This window comes from Pteronotus mesoamericanus, unplaced genomic scaffold (assembly GCF_021234165.1).
Source record: "Pteronotus mesoamericanus isolate MK-2021 breed Mesoamerican mustached bat unplaced genomic scaffold, CSHL_Meso_final contig_68, whole genome shotgun sequence".
NCBI lineage: Eukaryota > Metazoa > Chordata > Mammalia > Chiroptera > Mormoopidae > Pteronotus > Pteronotus mesoamericanus.
In genome coordinates this window covers 30,608,510-30,632,403 of record NW_026555234.1, presented here as the reverse complement: position 1 = coordinate 30,632,403, position 23,894 = coordinate 30,608,510, and the positions used below count along the sequence as shown (strand labels likewise).

The 23,894-nt window shown below is 39.6% G+C and overlaps 1 protein-coding gene across 3 annotated transcripts in view; it reads right to left on the bottom strand.

The window, feature by feature from the left end:
* Nucleotides 1-23,894, bottom strand: part of DCUN1D4 (defective in cullin neddylation 1 domain containing 4) — a 68,309-nt gene that overhangs the window by 8,972 nt on the left and 35,443 nt on the right. For all 3 annotated transcript variants that reach the window (XM_054582154.1, XM_054582155.1, XM_054582156.1), the window contains exons 6-8: nt 18,904-18,974; nt 14,851-14,942; nt 8,886-8,994 (exon numbers count right to left, since the gene is read on the bottom strand). In XM_054582154.1, the coding sequence (XP_054438129.1) occupies nt 8,886-8,994; nt 14,851-14,942; nt 18,904-18,974 (272 nt within the window). The remainder of the gene's footprint in view (nt 1-8,885; nt 8,995-14,850; nt 14,943-18,903; nt 18,975-23,894) is intronic.

The window sequence follows — 23,894 nt, the reverse complement described above, 5'->3', positions numbered from 1 at the left end:
GGCTCCCAACTATTTCAGATGACCTATTTCCAATTTTCACAAAGTTCTGACAGCTTAAAACTTGTATGTTAAAAGGCAAACCTTTAATTATTAAAACTATAAAGAAATAAATCTTCAACAGGAAAAAAAATTCCCAAGATTTTCAAGAACTAACTGGACTCAAAAAACATATAAGCAACCATGGCTCACCAACATAAATGTCCACCATCAAAAGGATTAAAATAAAGACCCGCGACACATGTCAGAGTCCCACTGGAGAACACAGGGGTTACAAAAATAAAGAGAGGATGCAGTCCTACCTAACACAGCTACCGAAGTAAACAAAAACAAGGTAAAAATAGAGCTCTGGTTTGAATCTTAAATAATGTGACAGTTTATAAAACTGAAACTGTAGCAAACCAGCTTTTTGAATGGGAGGTTTTTTTTCTAATACACATTTTTTAAAAAGTCATAAAACCCAGGAGTGCCCTCCCACTTGGAGAAATGAATCTAAATAATTATGCTCTTTGAACTTACCCAGCATTGTTTTACAGATCACAACGTTTGCAAGGTAATTAAGCTTAATTATTGACATTTCCCTAACAAAGGAAAAACAATCTGCCAATGGGCAGAGTCTCCCGTCATTTTATTTGGTACATATTCTATTACCAAGTGTTAATCTTACAAAATAAGGAAGGTTACAAACACCTATATAATGACAGTGAATCATAATTCAACAACTATTTCTAATTCTATGGTTTATTTCTATTGAGAATTAATCTGAGCCAGAAATTGTTCTAAGTGCCTTATACTAAAATTTATTTAATACAAAACCCTTTTAAGATATGTATTATTATTATTATCGCCAATTTATAAATAAGGAAACTGTGGCAAAGGGGGTTAAAAAGATAGTCATTAAGTGGTAGAGCTGGGACTTTAACAGAGAAGTCTGATTCTCTTAAATCTGACAGCTTCACCTGAGCACGTCATTGTGCACTATCTCACTTCCCTGAGAATGAGAGAGCTTTATTCATTATTTTTTATTTTTTAAAGACTTTTTTATTTTTAGAGAAGGGAAGGGAGGGAGCGGGGGAGAGAAGCATTGATGTGAGGGAGAAACCTTGATCAGTTGCCTGTTGTACACACCCCAGTGGGGTCCAAAGCCACAACCCAGGCATGTGCCCTGACTGGGAATCAAACCAGCAACCTTTCGCTTCACAGCACAATGTCCAGCCAACAGAGCCTCACTGGTCAGGACAGGAAGAGAGAGAAAAATATAAACTGACATACAGTTCAATTAGTTTTACAAGTAACTGCTGAGCAAATCTGTGTCTGCAATAACCAAAGAGCAATTATTTTCATTGAGGTATAACTGACATATAATATTATATTAGTTACAGATGTACAATGTAGTGATTCAATATTTACATACCTTACAACCAAAGTAACCTTAAAGTGACAAGGTTTTCAGGATAAAAGACCTGGGATTAGATGACTCAATCTTCCTACTCTTGTCCTCACCTTGACCTACCTTCTCTTTTCTTAATAATATACAATGAAAATATGAGAAAAAAGAGAGGTCTGTGTGTGGTGTGTTTGGGGGAGTTGAGCAGAGAAGGAAACAAATATCCTGACAAGTATAGTAAAGAAGTAAGACTCAAGTTAGGAGGGGACATGAATCAAAATGGTCCCGACAGACTGAGGTTAGAGTTGCGTGGAAATCTCTGATGAATACAAAACCCAGCAAATTTTACTTACTGAATTCTGAGTAACACCCATAATCATTTCCAGTTTAAGTGGAAATGACTAAGCTATTGTTTTACTTAGAGAAAGAAGATACATTAACTTTAATGCATGTGACCTCTTCGGTCTTCCAGAAACATCTCTTCACAGTCGGTGAACAGATGCACTGGTACCTAGTGCTGGAAAAGTGAGCATATTAAGGGACAGATGGGTTCTGCCTCCAGACAGCCCTCTGTATACAACTTCTTAAAGCTTTATTTCAAGGAGTGAGAAAGCAAAGACCCCCGCACCTCAGAGCAATCTCCCGTACTCCTCTTGCCCACTGCCCTTGAAGGCCACCCTCTCTCTCCATCCAGCAGCTTCTCTTAATTCCACTTCCTTCCCGGTTCCATGGAGGTTCATCTCAGTCACTCCAGGAAGGCCCGCCTGAGCACCCCTCTGCCCTCCGAGCCCACACACTCCTCCCTCTCAGTCCGTCCCCTTGTTCTCTCCAGTCTGTGACAAGGCTGGACCACACCCTCAGAACACAACCCCAGAGCAGCGTCACCGTAAGTTCCCGGTGTCTACTCTTGGCTGGGCCAAGATGCTCCGTGAGTGCCTCTCTGAGCCCAGCATTTACCCTTCCCAAAACTCCAGGGGTCGATCTGGCCGTGGCTCTCGGCGTCGCACCTTGCCTCTGACACGGAGAATGTGGACAAATCAAATTTAACTGATATTTAATATCTATTTGCAGATCAACAAAACATTGTTGTAGTCAGTCTTTTATCTCATTCTCTTGGCCAACCTTTTTCTCTCTGGGGCCTTTTATTTATTTTTATTTAATCATTATTGTATTTCTCCCATTACCATTTAGTTCCCTTGCACTCCCCTACCCCCAGCAATCACCACACTGTTGTCCACGGCCAGGAGTCCTTTTTCCTGTATTTAGTCTTTTATATCTTCCTCTTTGTCAATCTCTCTCTCTCTCTATGGCCTTTTAAAAAGGAGAATCCAGGGGAAAAAAAAGTGGCTTTTTTATTTGAAGGAATTCGTGCAACAATATTTGCTTATATAATAAGTAAAATGTATATTGGAGGAAAAACCCTACGCTTGAACATACTGAGATGAAAGTGACTTGTATGAGAGAACTGGCCATTTCAGTCCTTGAACTCACACCCCACCATCTTCCTCTGACAAGGTCCCACAGGACGGCACACTGCGAGTCAGGGAAGGTGAGCTAGTCCTGTGGGACGGACACCGGCCTGGACCCCGGGGGCCGGCCTCGGGCCCTGTTGTCCCCTCCTCCCTGGCTCTGTTTATAATCCACATAATGACACGACAGGACCAGATGACTTCTTATGGTTTTTCAGCTGTAAAGTTTTACAAGTCTATGATATCCATAACGCTCTAAGTTCAAGTCAAAGTAAACTTAGGAGAAAAATAATATAATTTGATAGCCAAGTTATCATTTTTAATTGGCTACAAAGTTTGAAGGTGAAAAAAAAATGATCACACCCTAGGACTACAACGTGGAGAGATGTTATGGGGGTCATTTTATCATTTTCTGGTATTGTACTCTATAGTTTCTTTCCTGGTATATTAAAGCATATTTAACATATACCACTGTTATTTGAAATAGAGAATACTGAGGGTATTAAAGCTATCAGAAAGTATAATTTCCTTTACAAGTTTAACTTTAAAAGGTCTGCTATGTTAATTGTAAGTTGTGACCTCCAGGAGTCATTCTAGTAGAAAAAGGAGACGGGAGGGATAAAAAGCTGTTTGAGTTCTGCTAACCAAGATGGAGATGGAGTTAGAGAAACTAGATTCTCCTGTTCACTTCAAAGGCCAGAACACTGGACACGACATATGAAATGATGGCTTTCACACGTTGGACAAAGGGCAGCACAGGTCCGTGAGCCCTGAGAAGAAAACACAGGGTAATACAGAGATACCGCTTACTGCGTGGAGGTGGCTTCCAGGCCACACAGCACAGGAAGGGGGGACCAAACAGAGACCCACGGCCTTGCGGAGCTGGAAAGGTCAGGGTTTGCGGAGGCAAAGGGAACTCTAATCTGTGGATCAAAATTCTAGCAAGGTGGGAGCTGCAGAGGGAGAAGCCTGGCGATCTACAACGTCTCCCCAATCTCGAGGAATTGTCTCTGCCCATATGAGGGGAAAGCGCCTGGGCCTGGGGAAGGGCCGCTGCAGAAAAACAGGCGGAAGTCCCCCGCCTCGCGGAAGGCTGGGGACAGTGTGTAGTCGCCAGAGGAGAAAGATCTCCTAACAGTCAGGGCCTTGGGCAGGAGAATCCTCAAAGGGTCCTGCTTCATGAGAGGGACTAAATCATCCTTAGACTGACGGGCGCTCGGGTCCAGCCCTTTCGAAGGACCAAACTGATCCCACGTAACTTAACCATGTACCAGAAAAATTTAAAAATCCAACACTATTTAAAGGAATACAAGAAAATTCAGCAACTAACAACATAAAGTTTATCATATCCAGCATCCAAAAAAAAAAAAAGCTACTACAAAGCAAAGAAGCTATAAAATATGACTCCATGGCCGAGATAAAAATTAACCAAGAGAAAGGGACCTAGAAATGGTAGGGATGGTGGAAACTGAAGACTAAATTGTTAATACACTCGTTATAAATATATTCTAGATGTTCCAGAAGGTGGAAGAAAATATTATCATGGTGAAGAGAGAAAGGAGCATACAGAAAAAGACCGAAATGGAACTTCTAGAGTTGAAAAATAATGGTACCTGAAACAAAAAATATACTTGCTGGGGTTAACAGTAGATTAGACACTGCAGAAAACATTAATATTAGAAGACACAGTAATCAAAGCCTGTGGGACAATATCAAGCATCTAATACAGGCATAACTGAAGTCCCAGAAGGAGAGCAAAGAAAAAAAAATTTTGAAGAAATAACAGCTGAAAATTTTCCCAATTTAATACAAACTATTAGCCCACAGATCAAAAAACTCAACATGCCCTAACCAGAATAAACATGAAGGAAACTATGCATAGGCACATCGTAATCAACTTGGAAAAAGCAATGAAGAGAATACAATCAGTCAGAAAACATGACATTATGTTCAAAGGAATAATGAACAACAGACTTATCATTAGAAGCCACCCAAGACAGAAGACAATAGAAAGATATCATTAAAGTACTGAAAGAATATTCAATCAACCTAGAATCTTTTATCCAGAGAAGTATCTTTCTACATGGAAGGCAAAATAAAAGCTTAAAGAATTCATCACTGGAAGACATGTACTATGAGAAATGTTAAAGGAAATTTTGGGAGCAGAAGGCAAATGATACAAGATAGAAATCTGTATCTCAACAAAAGAAATGGAGAGCACAGAAATGACATATATTTGGGTAAATATAACAGGCATCTTTACCAAAATGACAACACAATATATGCTATGATTTAAATATTTGTGTCCCTCCAAAATTCAGGTTAAAATCCTAACCCTCCAGGTATTAGGCTCCACCTCCACGAAGGTGAATTAGTGCTCTTTGAGGAGAGACCCCAGAGAGCTCCCTCCTCCGTTCCAGCACTGTGAGGTTACAGCTGGTGGACTCTCACCAGACATCTAATCTGTCTAGTCTGTTGGTGCCTTAATCTTGGACTCCCCAGCCTCCAAAACTGTGAGAAATAAATTTTTGTTGTTTATAAACTACTCAGTCTCTGGTATTTGTTAAAACAGCCCGAATAAGCTAATATAATACCTTGTGAGATTTACAGCACACATATAAGTAAAACGTATGACAACAGCAGCAAAAAGTATGGGAGGGCAAAATGAAAGTATGCTGCTGTAAAGATTCTTGCATTATACATGAAGTGGTATATTACTATTTGAAGAAAACGTGACAATTTAAAGATATGTACTATAAAACTTACAGTAACCACAAGAAAAATGAAAGAGAGATACAGCTTACAAGGCAATAGTAGAAATAAAATGAAAGCATTAAAAAACTCAATCCAAAAGGAATCATGAAAAGAGGGAAAAAGGAACAAAAGCCAGATGGGGCAGTACTGGCTGGTGTGGCTCAGTGGACTGGGTGCCAGTTTGTGAACCAAAACGTTGCCGGTTCAATCCCAGTCAGGGCACATGCCTGGGTTGTGGGCCAGGTCCCCCTTTGGGGGCGTGTGAGAGACACTGACGGGTGTTTCTCTCGCACACTGATGTTTCTCTCCTCTCTTTCTCCCTCTCTCTAAAAATAAATAAATAAAATCTTTTTTTAAAAACATAAATTATTTATGCATCCCAAGACATACATTGTCAGACCCAACTATATGCCATCTGTAAGAAACCTACTTTAAATATAAAGACACACATAGGTTAAAAGTAAAAAAAAACGGAAAAAAGACATATCTGGCAGACTTTAAAGAAAGCTAGAATGGCTATAGACTTCAGAACAAGTAATATTACCGAAGATAGAGACATTTCATAATACTAAGGGCCAATTCTTCAAGTAGACATAATACTAAGTGTGTCTCAACCTAATATCTGAGCTTCAAAATACATGACACAAAATGATAGAAGTGACAGGAAAAATATTATAGTTGGAGAGTTCAACATTCCTCTCTCAGTAATTGATAGAACAAGTAGACAGAAATCAATAAGGATGTAGGAGATTGAACTGCACTATCCACCAACTTGACCTAACTGACATTTCTGAAACACTCCACCAAACAGCAGCAGGGTATTCCTTCTTTTGCGGTGCACATAAAACATCCATCGCAGCAGACCATATTCTGAACCATAAATCAAGCCTCTGTACACTTAAGTGGCCTTAAATTATACAGGATTTGTTTTCCAACCACAACAGAATTAAACTATGTATCAATAATAAAAAGTCTACTTGGAAAAATCACACAAACAACATACTTCTAAATAACCAGTGAGTTAAAAAAAAAATGAATCACCAGAAAAACCGGAAAACATTTTTAACTGAATGCAAATGAAAATACAGTATCTCAAAACATGTGGGTAGAGCTAAACAAAATAGAACAAAAGCATTCAATAACAAATTTACCTTAAGAGCATAATTTAACTAAATGGTGGAGTGGTTGTTATTCATCTTTACATAAAACAGTTTAATTCACTGATATTACTGATCCTCTCCTTAGAAGCCAAGAACTCTGCTGGCAGATAAAATTACGGCCTTTACCTAAACCCCAAAGCCAAGCAAGAGGAGGCAGGAGCACCATGTAAGTGAAGGCACAGATGTCTCCAGGACAAGGAGGGGCAGGCGACGCTGTGTGGAAGTGGAGGCATGTGGCCTGGGCTTAGAAACCTAACAATGCAGAGAGCTGTGTGAGTGCAAACAGGTCTCTAGCCCGAAGCCCAGAGTGACAAAAGACAGAAAGCAGAAGGGCCAAACCGGCAGGTGGCAGGTTCAGTGAACAGCTCATTCAACCTCACTACCCAAGAGGAACCTTGGGATTCAGCTGTAAGGCCTGGAGGGACCTGCAGACTAGACTGGGAGCCAGAACCTGGGTGTGAGTTCTGGGTCGACTGCTGGTTATCAATGGGACCATGGTTCGGTTTCTCCCCTTCTCTGAGGCCCTCTTTCCTCCTCTGTGAAGCAGGCTGAACACATCCCTGACTATCACTCGGAGCTGCACCACACACACGGTGAAGGACCACGTAACGTAAAGGCAGAGGGAAGGTACTGAAGGCTTCTGTGAGCGGGGAGGTGGCCGGGTGAGCTGGGGCTGAACAGAAGATGAATGACACCCTACTGACGTGAGTGCTGGATGCAAAGAATGTGGCGCTAAGGCTCCTGTGGCAGGGCAGGCAAGGAGGGACGAGGCCTCAACCAGCCAGGCGACGGGAGGAGTGCCACGGAGGCGGCAACCCCAGGAGCCCCCGTGAGATGGACCCCAGAGACGCACCGAGGACGGGACGGAAAGCCAGGGAGGAGTAAATGGAACCTGGGTCTAAAGCAGTGGACACGTGGGAAAATTTGACCCCCAAACAGGGAAGTCAGAAAATAAGCCCTATTTTCTAGGTATAATGCTTCTGACCAAATTTTGACCCATATAATAAGAAACATCACTATGAAAGGAAAATAAAATATCATGTCATAAAATATTTAATCCTAGAAACTGCGCACCTATCCTAAAAGCATCTGGCAAACAACTTCTATATGTAATTATAGAAATGCCATTTAGTAAAACACTAGAGCTGAATTTTACCATATAATTTCTAACATCTATGAATTTTCATGCATGTTGTCACTTTGTTTGAAGGTTGCAATAATGTAAAAATTCACAAATGAGGACACCACAGAAAACTACTGCTGTATTATTGTGGATGTACCAAAATTCATCACCAAATAAATCTTTGGTGCTGAACTAGAACAGCCAAAGCAGGTAAAATGTGAAAAAATCAGCATGGTGCTAAGAAAAAAAATCATTTGTCACTGGGTTTTTTGCTCTAATTACCTAAAAATTCATTTTAAAAATGCAATCAAGAAAGCCTAGTCACCTGAGTCCACTAAACATGCAAACCTAACAGAAAATACCGTTCTTGAGTAAAGTGTAATTATATCAGCTGTGGGTGTATGTGAATGAATACAATGGCAGCTAGTGCCTCAGAACCCTACCCACGGCTGTTGGACTGAAAAGTAAGACTAGTTCACTCCAGAACCACTGCCACGCACTTGGGCCTGGTTCACTATGTAACAGTATGATTGCTTCTCAAAATGATTAGAAATCACATCTGAATAATGTTCACTGAAATTAGCTTAGGTTAGAAATTCAAATGATTTCCAAATACAACACACTACCCGAAGTAAAACTAGATTAGCTCTAATTAGCTTATTCCAGTCACCTCAGCGGGTGAAGGTTTGTTGTTTCATGAGACTCTAGAGCTTCCCCAAGCTTATCTAAGAGATATGTAGAACGGCGTCTATTACATGCCCATTTACAAATTGCTAAGATGACAGCAAGAACCCTTAAAGGTCTGCCACTACAGTTTTTTGCTAACAGACTCCTTTTTTGCCCAGAATCAATTAGTTTAGAAAGTGAACATATAGAAAGTCTAACTAGCGTCCTTATTTAACTTCTTTGCTGTCGTAGTAAAAACAAACCTGAGAAGGCAATAAAGAGGGGAAGGGAGGAGAGGGAAACGTCTGGATAGGCTCCAGAGAACTCACCCGTGCAAAGTCAAACGCATATCTGTAAATAAGCTTAAAGTTTGTAGAATCATTTAATAATGATCTTAAGTAATCCAAAGTATTTCTGAGTTTTTCTGTTGTATCACATCTAGAAAAACAGAATAAAGGCAAATTATAACCTGAGTTTTTGTTCTTAATTGGGGCAGTAATACAAAACACAATACCAAAAGACAGAATAGAAACCCTGGAGCTGGAACAACATCCATGATGACCTATATATTCCTACACTTTTTATTTTTAAAAAATTTCAAATGTACAGAGAAGTTGGAAGAATACTAAATAAGCGCCCGTATACCCATCCCTTCAGTTCACAGTGAACACTGTCACATCTGCGCTCTCTCTTACGTATACACACCTGTTTTCTGTACCATGTGAAAGTACGTTGTCAACATAATGACACCCCTAACACTTAAATACCACCATCATTCTATCTGTGTTAACTTTCTTAGCTAATATACAACCCGCATTGTCAATTTCCCAATTATTCCCCCATTTTTCTTTACAGCTGCTTTTTTTCAATCCAGAATCCAATCAAGGATCATTTGTTGGGTTTAGTTGTCATATCTCCTTTTTTCTTTCTTTCCTGCCAATGTCATTTTTGAAGAGATCAGACTAGTTGTTTTATAGAATCTCAATCTGTCAGATAATTTCCCCATGAATATACTCAGGTATCTCATGAGAACACTACACACGATCTCCTTCTTAGCCCCGTGAGGAGGCCCATGTCAGTCTGTCCCATTACCAGTGATACTGAGTTGATTCATTTGGTTAAGGTAGTGGCCACTGGATCTCCCATTTAAAGGGACCTTTCCCCTAGGGAAGAGTCCATAATCTGTGGGGTATCCTGAGACTCTGAATCCTGTTTCTCAAGAATCTTCAGTCAGTGGTTTTGCCATCCACTGATGATATCTCCCTGAACTGATTTTAGATTTGAAGATGCAAAATGGTGATTTTTCTAACTCTAGCATGCTTTTACACTCACTGGCTGGAATTCTTCTATAAAGAAGAGTTCTACTCACCACTTTTCTTATTATTTGGAGTTAAGGATTTTTGCTCTTTATTCTATGTTGTAAGCTATTACTGTCTTTATTCTTTTTGAGATACAAACTGTCCTCATTTGGGCAGTGATCCCTTCACGCTCTAGTGTCCTTCTGACAGGCCCCCACCCATGTCTGAGTACATCCTCACTTGCCGGCACAAGACATTCCAGCTCACATTGGACATTCCCTACCTTAGACCTGAAATCAGCTATTTTTCTAGGGAGCCCTGGCAATGATCATCTGTTTTTACAGGAAAGCGACACACTGTTTATTTTTCCTAAGGAAGTAGACTAAATGGTTATTTTTACAAACTAATTTGCTGTTTGTAATATTTAGCTCTTAATAATTAGAACCTAGAGTCACCATTTTCACTAGAAATATTAAAGCTTTTCAATGCTGGATGCATTTCCTTGTTTCTCTGTAGAGTTTTTTACCTACTAAGTACAGATAATACATATTAGAAGTATTATCAATATAAATACTATTAATAGTTTATGAACTAAAATATGATTCATGATAGAACATACTGGTCTATTTTTAGCAATAAATTTGTGAAAGCTAACAATAAAAAAGTTCCCATGACCTATTGAAATAAAATATCTAAGAGCCAAAAATTGGAATAAATGTCTCATCTGTGAGTCTACAATAATTCAGAATGTCCTTTATTTCTTATTGATGTTTGAGAACTAAAAAAAGTTTAAAATCAGACTATTTTAGAAGTCAGAAACAGCTTCTTTGAGGGACTAACATGTAAACTGAGAGCTGAAAGAGAAGAAGAAACTAGATGTTTTTGGTGGAGAGGACATTCCAGCTAACAGGAACAGCATGTGCAAAAGCCCAGTGGTGGAAGGGACCACAGGAAGTCCAACGACAAAGAGAAAACCCCTGTGACTAGACCAGGTAGAGTAGGAGGGGAAGTGATACAAGATGAGGTTGAAGGGAAGATGAGGCCAGACCATAAAGAGTTTCTGTGGTTCAGTGTTTTATTTCATTGAATTCTAGAAGCAATGGAAGCCTCCTCCTACCATAGAAGAGACCGCGATCAGGCTTGTGCCTTGAAAAGCTCATTCTGGATTTCTGTGTAGAAGGGTTGGGTAAGGAGAGAAAGAGACACTGATAGCCTAGTTAGAGATCTAGTGCTAGGAGCCAGCTGAGGGCCCATGGATGATAAAAGAATACACAAGAAAGCACTAAGGGAGCAGAGCTTACTTTGCATTGGGCACTCCACTGTATGGTTTTATTTATTACCATGTATATAAACACTATTTTATTAACAATGTGGGGGAGGGTCAAAGAGGAGTGAGTGCTAACTCGAAAACATAAAAGGTCGAGGTCCCTGCTCTTCACTAGAAACAAAGGTTAAGGACCAAAGCCACAGGAAATTGTCCCGGTTTTAGCCAGTGGTTTAGTTCAGTCCTGTCCAATGAAAAGAAGAGCAGCTGTTTGTTTCAACGGATAAGGACAGGAACCACTCAGATAACCACTACACAGCTAAAAGGAAATAAAGAAGCTGTGAATCTTTGGGTAGAGCTGCAAGGCAAAATGTCAAGTTCTGCAGCATGCCTGGGAGTTAGGCCGGCTAGCCAGGCAAAAGATGTCCCTATATTTGAAAGAACAGAGATGTTGTCTAGAATATAAATCATAAAATACCCAAAGTAACATTTCCATTTCATGCAGCTATTAAGGATAGTTACATGAGTTAAGAGATGATATTGTCAATAAAGAATTTAATTGTTTTAAAAGGGGCTTTGTCCAAGAGAACCTCTGGACCAATACCAACTAGGGAAGCAGGCCACCTAGTGGCCACTCAGTTCTTCGACCCCTTTTCCCCTGCCTTCCTGTGCACCACGCTTGCGTCATACTCGCAGAAGTTGTAGAGTGACAGTGCAACACCAGTTCGGAGCATCATTTGCCAAAACAAAATAACACGTAAAGTGGGACCATTTCTTGAGTTTTGCTGCCACAGAATGCATTCGGAATCAACAGAAACCGGGACGATAATCCTCAACGGTTGTAAAATCAAAGGCAGTTCTCCCCCATTAGCTGGAAAAGGCCTTCGCCCCTCCACTCAGTCAGCCCGAAGGTACCTTCCCAGCCCATCATCAGTTCTGTGCAAAGACGGCTGCAGCTCTAACACACTTCATTGTGTTTTTAGCTTAAACATCCCTGTAAAGCTTAATTAATCGGTGGTAACCTTAAAACCACATGCTGGGACAAGACAATACATGAATAATCAGTTAAAACAAGAGCTGGGCATTCTCTCATGGAGGGTGACCTAGAGAGCTTGGGGACAGACGTTCCCGACCAGCTGCTGTCACTTCTTCCCGGCCCTGGAGAGGCCATGCCCACAGCTCCCCCACACAGTGTCAAGGAGACAGAGTCAAGATTAGTTTCTAAGTGCCCAAGTGTACACCACATTTTATCACGTCACCTTCCTGGTTTTAGAAATGCTACCAGAGACACCAATGAAGTTGCCAAACTGATTCCAAACTAGTTCCAAAACCCATGAGCTATTTCTAGCAGACTTCCACTGTACAGTAACAATTTTTTTAAAAAGCATTTTAATCAAACATACTAGTATAGAGTATATAATGTGACTCCATGTATTTTGTCATATACACACTTTAAACCCAGTGTGAGTCTAAAATTTTCCATCTTTAGAACACAGAAATGACTGGCCTCTGAGTTTTCTTATTTACTGGGTGTGTATGCCTTACAAATACAGTACTTATTTGGTTAATTCACCTAAAGAGAATTGATCTTATTACTTTTGGATCTTTTGCCTGAACATGGCTTCTAAGCCCCAATCCCAAACAGACTTTGTCTTGTTCATGGGTTTTGTTTCTCCAGGACCTAGAACACCGAACTTGGCACATCTCTACCATTCAAGTACTTGCCAAAGAGATGATAAATCTAGGGAGGCTGGAAGGGGCGGATCTCAACACATGAAATTGGTCTATTTTTGAACTACAAAGAACCGTACAGGTTATTCTGGTAATTACATTTCTGCACCTCATTGATGAGAAAACCAACCTCAGAGTTTCCTATCACAAAAAAAGAAAGCCGATTCCTCAGAGCCTTTACGGTGAATCAGGCTTGTCACTGCCCCACTGAGGTCTGCAGGAACCCACCTGCCACCGCACGGAGCCCCAGTGAAGAGCCTGCAAAGGCCTCCCAAACACACATGTAGCCCTCCTCCCGGAACTGCGTATCTCACTTCCCAGAGGGTGAGGCCCTCAAAACACATGGGCAAGACCTGGCATCATGTAATATTCTAGAGTACTCTGAGAGGAAAGTGTATTTGTAAAAAGGTCCTTTGGCGTTTACCTAAAACTCATTTGCCATCAAACAATAGTTGTTAGAGGAAAAAGGTGACTTCAGAATCAGAAGTCTTGGGTTTTCTTTCCATCTCTGCCATTTACTTTCACAAATCATGTATGTTCTCTGAACCTTAGTTTCCTCATTCGTAAAATGAGCAAGGATCGGCCTGATCTGTCCAGGAAGTCATGAGGCTCAAATCGGGAAAACAGCAATAAGGCTTCAGAGGTTACTGAAGCACAATGCACATAAAGCATTATTATCAATAACAAATGGAAATGATACTAAAAGTTGACAAATTCCAAAATTATCTAAATAAACCCATTTCAACTCTAATTTTAATCTAATAAAAACTGAAGTCTTATACCTAATTAAAATGAAGAGAAAAAGAAGTCATTCCAAGTACTCTAGATCAAAGTTACTATGTTAAGAATTAGCACTTCACCTTCCAATACCATTCGAAATGTTTAGTTATCCACCTCTACTGCATCCTTCAATGCATACTATAGAATAACAATTTGTTTTCTTGAATGAACCTCTTAGCAAACGCATATGCATATACACAAACACAGCACACACATAAGCACAAAGTGAACACATAAAACCACTGACTTTTTTCTTATTCTGGGCCAGATAACACAAACAGAATCTTTATTCTTACTATTTTTTAATCATTAGAGTAATGAAGTTCCAATTTTGCCCTAAGCTAAAACAGAATATATAAAATAGAGGATATCAAACATTTGCCCTTACAAGTTATACTTTACTTGATTTTTTCCTAATTGTAAACTAGATTTTAACAAGCCTTTGCTTTTTAAACTCTAGCCCTGTGCTAACGCAGTAGCCTCCAGAGACGTGCCTACTGAGTGCTTGAAATGCAGCTAATGCAAATTAAGATATATCTTAAATGTAAAATACACATTAGATCTTGAAGATTTAATATGAAAAAAGAATGTAAAAGAGCTCATTGATTTTTTTTAAAGTGTATTTATTTTTTAGAGAGGGGAGGGGAGGGAGAGAAACATCAACGTGTGGTTGCCTCTCATTGTGCCCCCTGCTGGGGATGTGGCCTGCAACCCAGGCACGTGCCCTGACTGGGAATCAAACTGGCGACCCTTTGGTTCGCAGGACAACACTCAATCCAGTGAGCCACACCAGCCCGGGCTGATTTTTAAAACTGCTTACATACTGGAATGATAATGTTTTGAGTCAAATAAAATCTATTAAAATTAATTTTATCTGCTTCTTTTTATACTTTTATAATGTAGCTATTGGAAAACTTTAAATTATATATGTGGCTCAAATACATGAGAAAAGACTGGTCTATTTCTATTGCATGGAGTTGCTCTAGAAGAACACTAAAGTAAATAATATACACTTACACAGCAACTTTAATTGCTAAAATTCAACCATAAAGCCCTGCTCATCATATAAACGGTGCATGGTCTTTAAGCCCATGGCCCCAGGTGAAGTCTGCCAAGGTATCTGGGCTTCTTCCAGTCACCCAACCCAGACTCTCTGAGATCCAGGGGAGGAAGCAAACAGTTTGGAGAGTAGGGACCCACCAATATAGTCTCAGGACTTACTGTAGAGAAGTCATTCCTTTTAACCATTCCTGTAGAGTAAAATAACCCATATTTTGTGCATCCAATTTCCAAGCTAGGACAAGCATAACTACCTGTTTAAAAAAAAGAAAGAAAGAAAGCCCAATCAAATCAGAACACATGATCTCAGCAATTAAATACATTAACATCTTGCCAAATGCTTCTGTTCACAGTAGTTCAGCCACTGAAATATGAACAGAGTAACTTCAAAAATGAGTTATAGTTTGCCATAATTCAGTCTGCAGATAAGGGTTTGGGGAAACACAAACTTTCCTGGTGCATAATTGGGAAAGTGTAAAAAGATTAACCTCTCCAGAGGGCAATTCTGCAACATCTATTAAAATTAAAACCAGTTAGGGAGTCAGCAATTCCACCTATGGAAAGTTAGCTTATAGATACACCTGCACATGTACGCAAACATGTAGAGTCAACAGTAATTACCACTGTACTACTTACAGAAGCACAAAATTGAAAACAAACATTTATAAATAAGGTGATAGTAAATACTTCTTTGCTAAATATTGGGGTGTCCAAAAAGTCTGTTCATTTTTTTCTATAAAATGTGACATATTTTTCATTTTCACCAATAACTTTATTGATTTGAATATTTTGAGTATGTCGGCTATCTCTCACGTGGTAGAATGTTGACTGTTCTCAATAAATGTCTCGATTTGATCACTATCAACTTCAACTGGTCTACTCGACTGTGGAGCATCATCCCACAAGAAATCTTCAGCACGAAATATCACAAACTACTTCTGACACCTTCGATCAGTCACAGGACCTTCTCCATACACTGCACAAATCCTTTTTTGCGTTTCAGTTGCATTTTTACTTTTTCTGAATAAAGCATAATATGCCGAAAATGTTGCATACTTTTTTCCATCTTCAATATTAAAAAGGTTACACAAAAATTGACCAATTTTGATTTTTTTTAAAAATACATGCTCATAGGACAGCTCTAGAACACAAAATTGTTCTGAATGAAGTTAAAGACAACCAAGTGCTACTAGAGCCATCTTACGGAAAAAACCAAACAGACTTTTTGGCCAACCCAATACATTCCACACAAAGGAATACTATGACCCCGTCACGACAAATAAGTCAGGAAACGGGACAATCTCCAAGATCTATCAAATGAAAAGAGCGAGGTGCAGAGCAGAGCGGTAAAAAATAAGAAGGTGGGTGGTGACACATCTACTCTGGGGTTGGAACACAAATACATTAATGTTTGTAAATTCAGCTACTTACACTGGGGGGGAACCATTTAAAAGTAGCCCAATATTCCACGTAACTAGCGCCGTGCCTGCACTGAGCGCCGGTGGAGCGTTACGGCCCAGTCACTTCTCAGTGGGCACCACACAGAAGCATCAAAATGGCTGTGCTAGGATGGTAGGACTAAGTGTACTTTTTCGGTTTAAAATTTCTTTCTTCAAATAGCAACTAAATCAGCACATATCAATTTTTAAAGTCACCAGGTGTTTCAGATATTAAAACTCTAGATTACTAGGCAGACTATGAAGACTGATTAGTAAGCCAATGGTTCTACATTATTATGCACATCGTCACAAAATAATTGTTAAATAGGTTAAAAAATGGTAACTTAAGAGACCAGGGGGCTACTTAGAAGAATTTCCCAAAAAGGACGTTGTATGTTCTTCAAAATAGTCACACGTTAGGATTTTTTCTCCTCACCTCTTCAACCCGTATTTTCTAATTGAAACGTATGTTCTCAGTATCTACACTCAATCCTCTATTAGAAAGATTAAAAATTCCACATAAACACGTAAGTAAAAAAAAAATGGTGCAGGCACAAGAACACAGTGCACATGAAATATGTCTAAACTGCCAAAGCAGATGTTCCCAACAGCTAATTTTTTACATAAAATAGACCTTTTCTTATGATAGCTGATAAGGAACCTTATACTTAAAGGATCTTGCCGTTACCTTAGTAAATGAAAGTAGACTTGAGTTTGACAACCTGCTTGAATTTCATGAGCTATAAATATCAGGTAAGGTGAGAGTTTTAAAAACTTTGAAGTGTTTACTCATTGATGCAGAGAGCCTTGTAAAAACTATTTTGCTGCTCATTTTTCAAATGTTAACATTTCTGAAATTGGGGTGCATCCCCAACTCAAGGCCCATGAGAGTTTATTTAGCAACATTTTTTCTTTCTCAGTGATGATACAACTTATGTAACTTCTACTAGTGACATCTTATAATTGAAGTACAGTAAAAAATATTTTAAAATAATATTCTAAATTTGGTCTTTTAGACTTCAATGTGTGTGATTGAACATTTCAACACTATTTCTACAGAAAGAAAGAGCTAAAGACCTCCCAACTGCCCCAAAAAGAGCAATAATAGCAGCTCTCTTTTATTAGGTACCAGTACTTGCAGGTGAGGAACTTCGAAGAGCGGGCGACTCCCTTTTCTCAGTTAGAATTCCCGTCAGCACTCCCTCGCACCCTGACAGGCCTTTCCGCCCAAGGGCAAATGCTCACATCGTGCCTGTTACCCTTGTGGGGGCAGGAGGGGGGGCGCTCTGGCCCCTGACCTCCTCGCTGTCGGCCCTGTTGCCCACTCCCCTGATCCGACGTGGGCTGCTGTGCTCTGGGTGGAATCTCCGGAGCCCCCTCAAGCCCAGTTCACTGGGAGACTGTTTGCAAAGCACCCTGCCAACCCTTCTTAAAGTCAGCAAGTGGTCGTTTCTGTGTCTACGAGTAGTCCATGGACCATGCCGGGCAAAATACTGCTGCCCCTGTTGTCCCCAAAGCTTTACACCAAGCTGAATAATTTACCTAGATACCTGAACTAGATCATATTAAATTTTAAAATACAAGACAAAATCCCATGTAATAAGTTAAAGACATTCCAAAGGCTCTTACAAGAATGTAAAGTGTTATTAAGGGAAAGTGCTGGAGAAGAGAGACATAGAAATAAATGGTAAGGACAAAAAAAGTTTTAATAAAAAAATGTGTGATGTCTTAATTCCTAGTTTTCTTTTAGAGCATGATATATATGCATGGGCACGAGATATCTGGCAAATAGTCTGAATGATGGGGATGATCTTGAGATCGCTTCCAGATCATAAATTCATTTAGAATCTGAGGCATATTTGTTAAATTGGAGGCTAATGTAATATTAAACTGCACAGTTAATGATCCAGGGCATTTGTATGAGCCTAATTTTTCATTTTAGTGTGAGAGTAGATGTGGGAACAGGAAAAATATTCAACAATAACATGATGATAAGAATTAGGCAAAAACAATTAAGCGTATAAAATAACTTCTGATCGAAATTTTTAACCTTCCCCAAGGGCATACCTATTGATTTTAGAGAGAGAGGAAGGGAAGAAGAGAAGAGAGGGAGAGAAATATCAATGTGAGAGAGAAACCTTGATCAGTTGCCTCTCATACATACCCCAACCTGGGACTGAACCTGCAACCCCGGCATGTGTCCTGACCGAGAAGCAAACCCACAACCTTCCTGTTTACAAGACAACACTCCAACTGAGTCGCACCAGTCAGGGCCTAATTAAATTTTTTAAGGGAAGTACTTAGGGCCTTTACACCAAAGCAATCACTTTCTGAGCTCAATTCAAACAGAAGTAAAAGAGCTGTGAAAAATTCTTGGTAATTGCAATCTACTCAAAACCCTTACGAGTAAATTATTTCAAGTCCTGGATAAACTCTAATTAGGCTGGAACAACTACAGAGGGAAACAAAGGGGTACAATTCTGTGACTCAGTCGCCCAGCTGTCATGCCCACACCACTTTCTAAAAATCTGGCCTCATTACTTTATTACTCTACCTTTTAGATACAAGAAAACAAACATGAGAGGAAAAAAATGACTATACACCATACCGACTACAACAAAAAAATTCAATTAAAAATTAAGTTAGAATTGAAATTTATTTCTTAAATTGCTTCAAAAAAACTAACACCATTGCTTTTTTATTATTGTTTTATTTGTCGAGGGACAAAAGACTTAAGAAAATAACTGATTCACCCGACTTAGTAAGTTAGACTTACGTTTTCTGGTTCAACACCAATGTCTTCACAAAATTTTTCCATGCCTTCAGGACCTACGACATCATCAGTACCTACAGTGAAATGCAATGTTATATAAATTAAATCTAACCTTGTGCATTATTACTACTGTAGCAGTATTATATTGTCAAAATATTTATTATCCAAGTGAACTAAAATCAAATAACACTTTAGGGCTAGAACTCCTTTCTGAAGAAAGAAATCACCAAGTAAAAACTGAAAAGTAATCTGGCATTTCAGTTATGTCTTTAAAGGATTCTACTTTGCACAATCATTTATGTCAATTTATTGTCATGTTCATCAACCTATGGACATATGATATACATGATTTATGTCTAAAGATAAGGCTACTTGAGTTCAATTTCTGCTCTTCATTAAAGTAGCTTAAAGCTCTATTCTTGTTTTGGCCAAAATTTCAACACATACAATAATTTTTGGAAACAGCAAAGAAACAATATTCTTTATAAAAATTGGGAAATAACACAATTGTTTCTCTTATACAGAAAAAAAAAAATCAAGTAGTCTGTTTGTTCTCGAAAAGGCAATAAAGCCTCTTTCTTTCCACTCTAGCTTTAGCTTTGTTTTTTCCTGAAAGGACAGTCCACATGTTCCATCTCTATTTTATCTCCCATTCATTCTTCAACCATATAACGTGGTTTCTGCTCTTGTCTCTCCACTGAAACACTCCTCAAAGTCACTAATGATCCCCTAATTGCCAAATCTAATAGGTGCAGTCCATCTTTATTTCATTTGACCTGTCATACCTAAACATTTGAAGCACTTCTTCCCAGAACTTGTGTCCTCCCCAGCTTCTGAAAGGGCCCTTTCTCATCCGGCTTTCCCCCCCGCCTCTCCTCTCTTAGCTCCTTTATGGGTTCCTCTGCTCCTCCCAACCTGTTAAATTTGATGTGCAGGGTCCCATCTGTAAACCTCTTCTAATTCATCCTATACCCTCTCCCTAGAGAATTCCAGCCATACTTGGGGTTTCGGGTGCTACGCAGATCTCTTTCTCGCCCACAATTTTCCCCTTGCCTTCGGACTGTCTGCCTCACCTCCTCTTTGACGGTCACACCTAAACTCATCTTCTGCCCTAAACCTACTCCTCCTGCATTTCCCATTTTCCACTGCCATCGCGCTGGGCCCATCGTCTCTCCATGCCAAGCCCACTTGGCCTCCTTTCTTCTGTCTCAAATGGTGGCACCACCAGAAATAGAAACCCGGGGGTTATCCTGGATTCCTCCCGTATACACTTTCCACATCCAATCAATATTCCGGTGTGCTGCCAATTTTCCCTTCTGAATATTTCTTAATTGGACGTATCCTGCACCGACCTCTTCAGGCTTGAGCCCCTCACTTAGGTTACCACAGCAGCCTCCTCAGGTCCTCCCAAATTCCGGAGCCTCGTCCCCTCTGACCCGCCCTGCACACACTCACATGCCTTTCTGTCCTTGATGGTTCCCACTACCTGAAGATAAAGCCCAGAGTATCTGAATATCAAGTAAGGTACCCTCTGACCCAGTGCCTCTCTTTCTCTTCAGGCTCCTATCTTTCAACCTTCAAATTAAGTTTCTTAGAAATAAATGAATCAATAAATGTTACCGAATGAATAATAACTGAAATGTAGAAACATGTACCTGTGGTTTGCTCTGCACACACCCTGACACACAGCCAATACCGCACTGCTCTGTGGCCCCGGCCTAGCTTTCTCCCCCCCTCCCCCATCTTACCTGGCCAACTCCTTCAACCTCTAAAGACCAAACCAGAGGGGCAGCCTTCCCCATCTCCCTACCCCCGGCAGAGTCCGAGTCAGGCAGCCCTTTGCGACCCCTACACAATACTAGGAAAAATAAACCACAGTAAATGTGTAGGGTGGTTATTCTGAACAAAGGACAGACACTAAAATCGCCTGGAATGCTTGTTGGAAAGTCTTATGTTCCTTCTCTGCTTTCAGATCCTTGTCTCCCTCTACAAGACAAACTCAGGTCCTTCTCATAATCTGACTGCAACTAATACTTTTTCTGCATGCTGTTATTCTTATTTTACTCACGAATGTGTTATTTTGTTATAAAATGTTTTGTTTCACATATTCAAATTTGTACCTTTTTCTGGGATTTATTTTTCTCCTTTTATTTGATGTATTTTTCTATGCATCCCAAATTTTCTTAACTTGATGATTATGGGAAAAGTTACCATTCAAATAAAAGTTTACCTAATTTTCATATTGGTTATTTTTGCTACTTTAACACATAAACATGAGACAAAATTTCACTTAAAATTAAAAGTTTATTAAAAGATTCCTCTAAGTACCCTTCCCAAACTAAGCTTCTACATACATGAAATACATACATATTTATTTGGTGTGTCTAAGAGTATCCAGGCAATTCTCTTTGGCTTCCCAGGTACACAAATTTCACCTCCAATAAATGACCACTTTTGCCTCCTCCTTTCCAATATTTATGCCCTTTCTTTCTTCCTTTCTTCCTTCCTCCCTTCCTTCCTTGTATCTAATAACACTATCTAATTAACTTCAGAGACAATGGCAAGTAAGAATAGCCAGAGTGGCCAGACTTATCTCATTATTGACTCTAATGTGAAAACAGCATTTTATCATTTGCTATGTTGCTAGCTTTAGGTTTGAGATGCCAACATACCCACATGCACGCATTCATATATTACACAAAGAATGCATTAATACATTCATGGTAACATGTTCAAATAGAAACATTCTGAGTAAAATATAGTAAAATGAAAAAGCCTGCCTTCTCCCTTTTCTTACCAGTTAGGCATGTATTCTCCCAGACTTTTTTGCTATGCATTTTTTTATATATGTGCAAATATACAATGAAATGCAGTTTTATTTTTATTTTTTATATCTGTTTTCATCCTCACCCAAGGACATTTTTTCCATAGTTTTTAGAGAGACAGGAAGGGGGACAGGAAACGAGAGAAAGAAACATCAACGTGAGAGAAAAGCATCAATTGGCTGCCTCCCATACACTCCCTGGCTGGGATCGCACGCACCCAGACTGGGGATCGAACCTGCAACCTTTTGGTTATGCGACAACACTCCAACCAATTGAGCCACGCTGGCGAGGGCCAAAATGCAGTTTTAAATTTGTTTATCTATACACATGGGTTCATGCTGAACCTATAAATTCTACACTTTAGTGTGTCTGATAATCTTCCTGTGAGAGTCCCTATACATTTACTTTGTTCTTGTTAGCTAACACATTTTCCATTTCTCCACTGTATGTGACTGTGTCATGTATGTTCACCATTCTACTACCGTAAAGTATTTAGGCTGTGAGAATAAAGAATAATTATTCTCATAAGGAAATATCCATCTGTCCCTATTTTGCTAAGAGGTTTTGTTTTTAGGAAAGATACCTTTTTGGTGTTTACCAATAGGACTCATTGGAGGTGGCTGCATAAAACTGAAAAAAGAAAAAGTTACTTTAAAATTCTTTTTAAATTCCTTTTTTTGGTTTCCATTCTTCCTGATTTTATAAAAGCTCTTTCTCTATACCCTCTTCTTGAGCCTAGCCAGCCACCTGCATTTCCCATGCCTGCGCACTAGGCCTGTGAGTCTCGAGGCTACTCTCCCCTGCTGCACGCTCCATCCTGGTTACTGCCTCCTCTCTCTGTCAATGTGCATTACGAAGACAATGCCTCTCCCTTTATCTGTCTATTTGCCACCCCAGAAAATGGGCACAGTGCTTCGGCTGACTGCCAAGCCCTCAAGGAAGGTTCGTGGATGTACACTGGACAGTGGAAATGTTAGTTATCCACGCTTCTCCGTTGTTTCCATAGTTGATGCACTGCCACTCTCATAGTAATTGTACACACTTGCCCTGAGCTTTAAAAGATCAAGTTTTTATCAGTATGCTTTGCAATGGTATGACTCTGCCAAAAGTCATTATTTTATACTAAAAATATTAAATATAGCTAGTCAATTAGTATTATTAAAAAGCTACCCATAATCCTGCTACCTAAAACAACTTTTTCCTTCACCTCATCATCTTTCTCATGCACTTATTTAGTTCTACTTGCAAACACAGTGTTCACTGGAATCACGGTTATATTTATACAGAAGTTATCAATTCTCCTATAGAACCGAGCAATCCCGTTCTAACAAATATGCCACTGGTTAACACAAAGTGAGTGGAGAAGTCGGGTTTGAGGAACATGGTTTTTTTTAAAAAAAAATTGTATTTAAGATAAGCTATGGAATGCCCTGGAAAGAAAATACTGAAGATACATATGGAAGCCAGATATACTGATACCAACCTAGAAAAAATGGTCCTCCCCCTTTCCCTCCCATTTTGACCAGGAGTTTCTACCTAATTATACTTAAACTTTCCATGATGGGTGGTAGCCTTTCCACCCATTCTGGGAGGCCCCTGACCTCACCTTCTGCCCCCACACACGCGCCTTACAACAGCCTGAAAGTCATCCTTGAATAATGCTGATCTACAGTTTTCATTCGCGTGGTTGAGTTATTAAAAGTGAAACAGGTACTACTTGGGGCTTTTAATAATTCCCGATTTCAAACCATTTTTCCTACAGGTAAGATACAGGAGATGGAGAACGGGGACAAGTGTAAAAATAGAGCTGGCCACACTCACAGAAGCCTTCTGCAGGAATGGACTACCAGGAACCACCCCACGGGGATCTCAAGGAACCTAAAGAATGTGCGTTAAGCTTCATCCCAAAGGTCATCTTTCTGAGCCAGAGAAAAGCAACTGGGAAGGAAAATTGTAGCCTGCTCTCTTTTTAAAGAAAACAGAAGTGTGGCTTATACTATGGAAAAGTTCATGCTCACCTGTAAAGGAAGACACAAAAAAATCAAAATAGCTGTGCTGTGATGTTGGTATGAAGTGTTCTTTTCATGTTTAAATTTTCCTTATTATAATACACTTTGTAACAATAAATGTGAGCCAAGAAGCAAAAGATCTTCATAATCAAAGTGACAT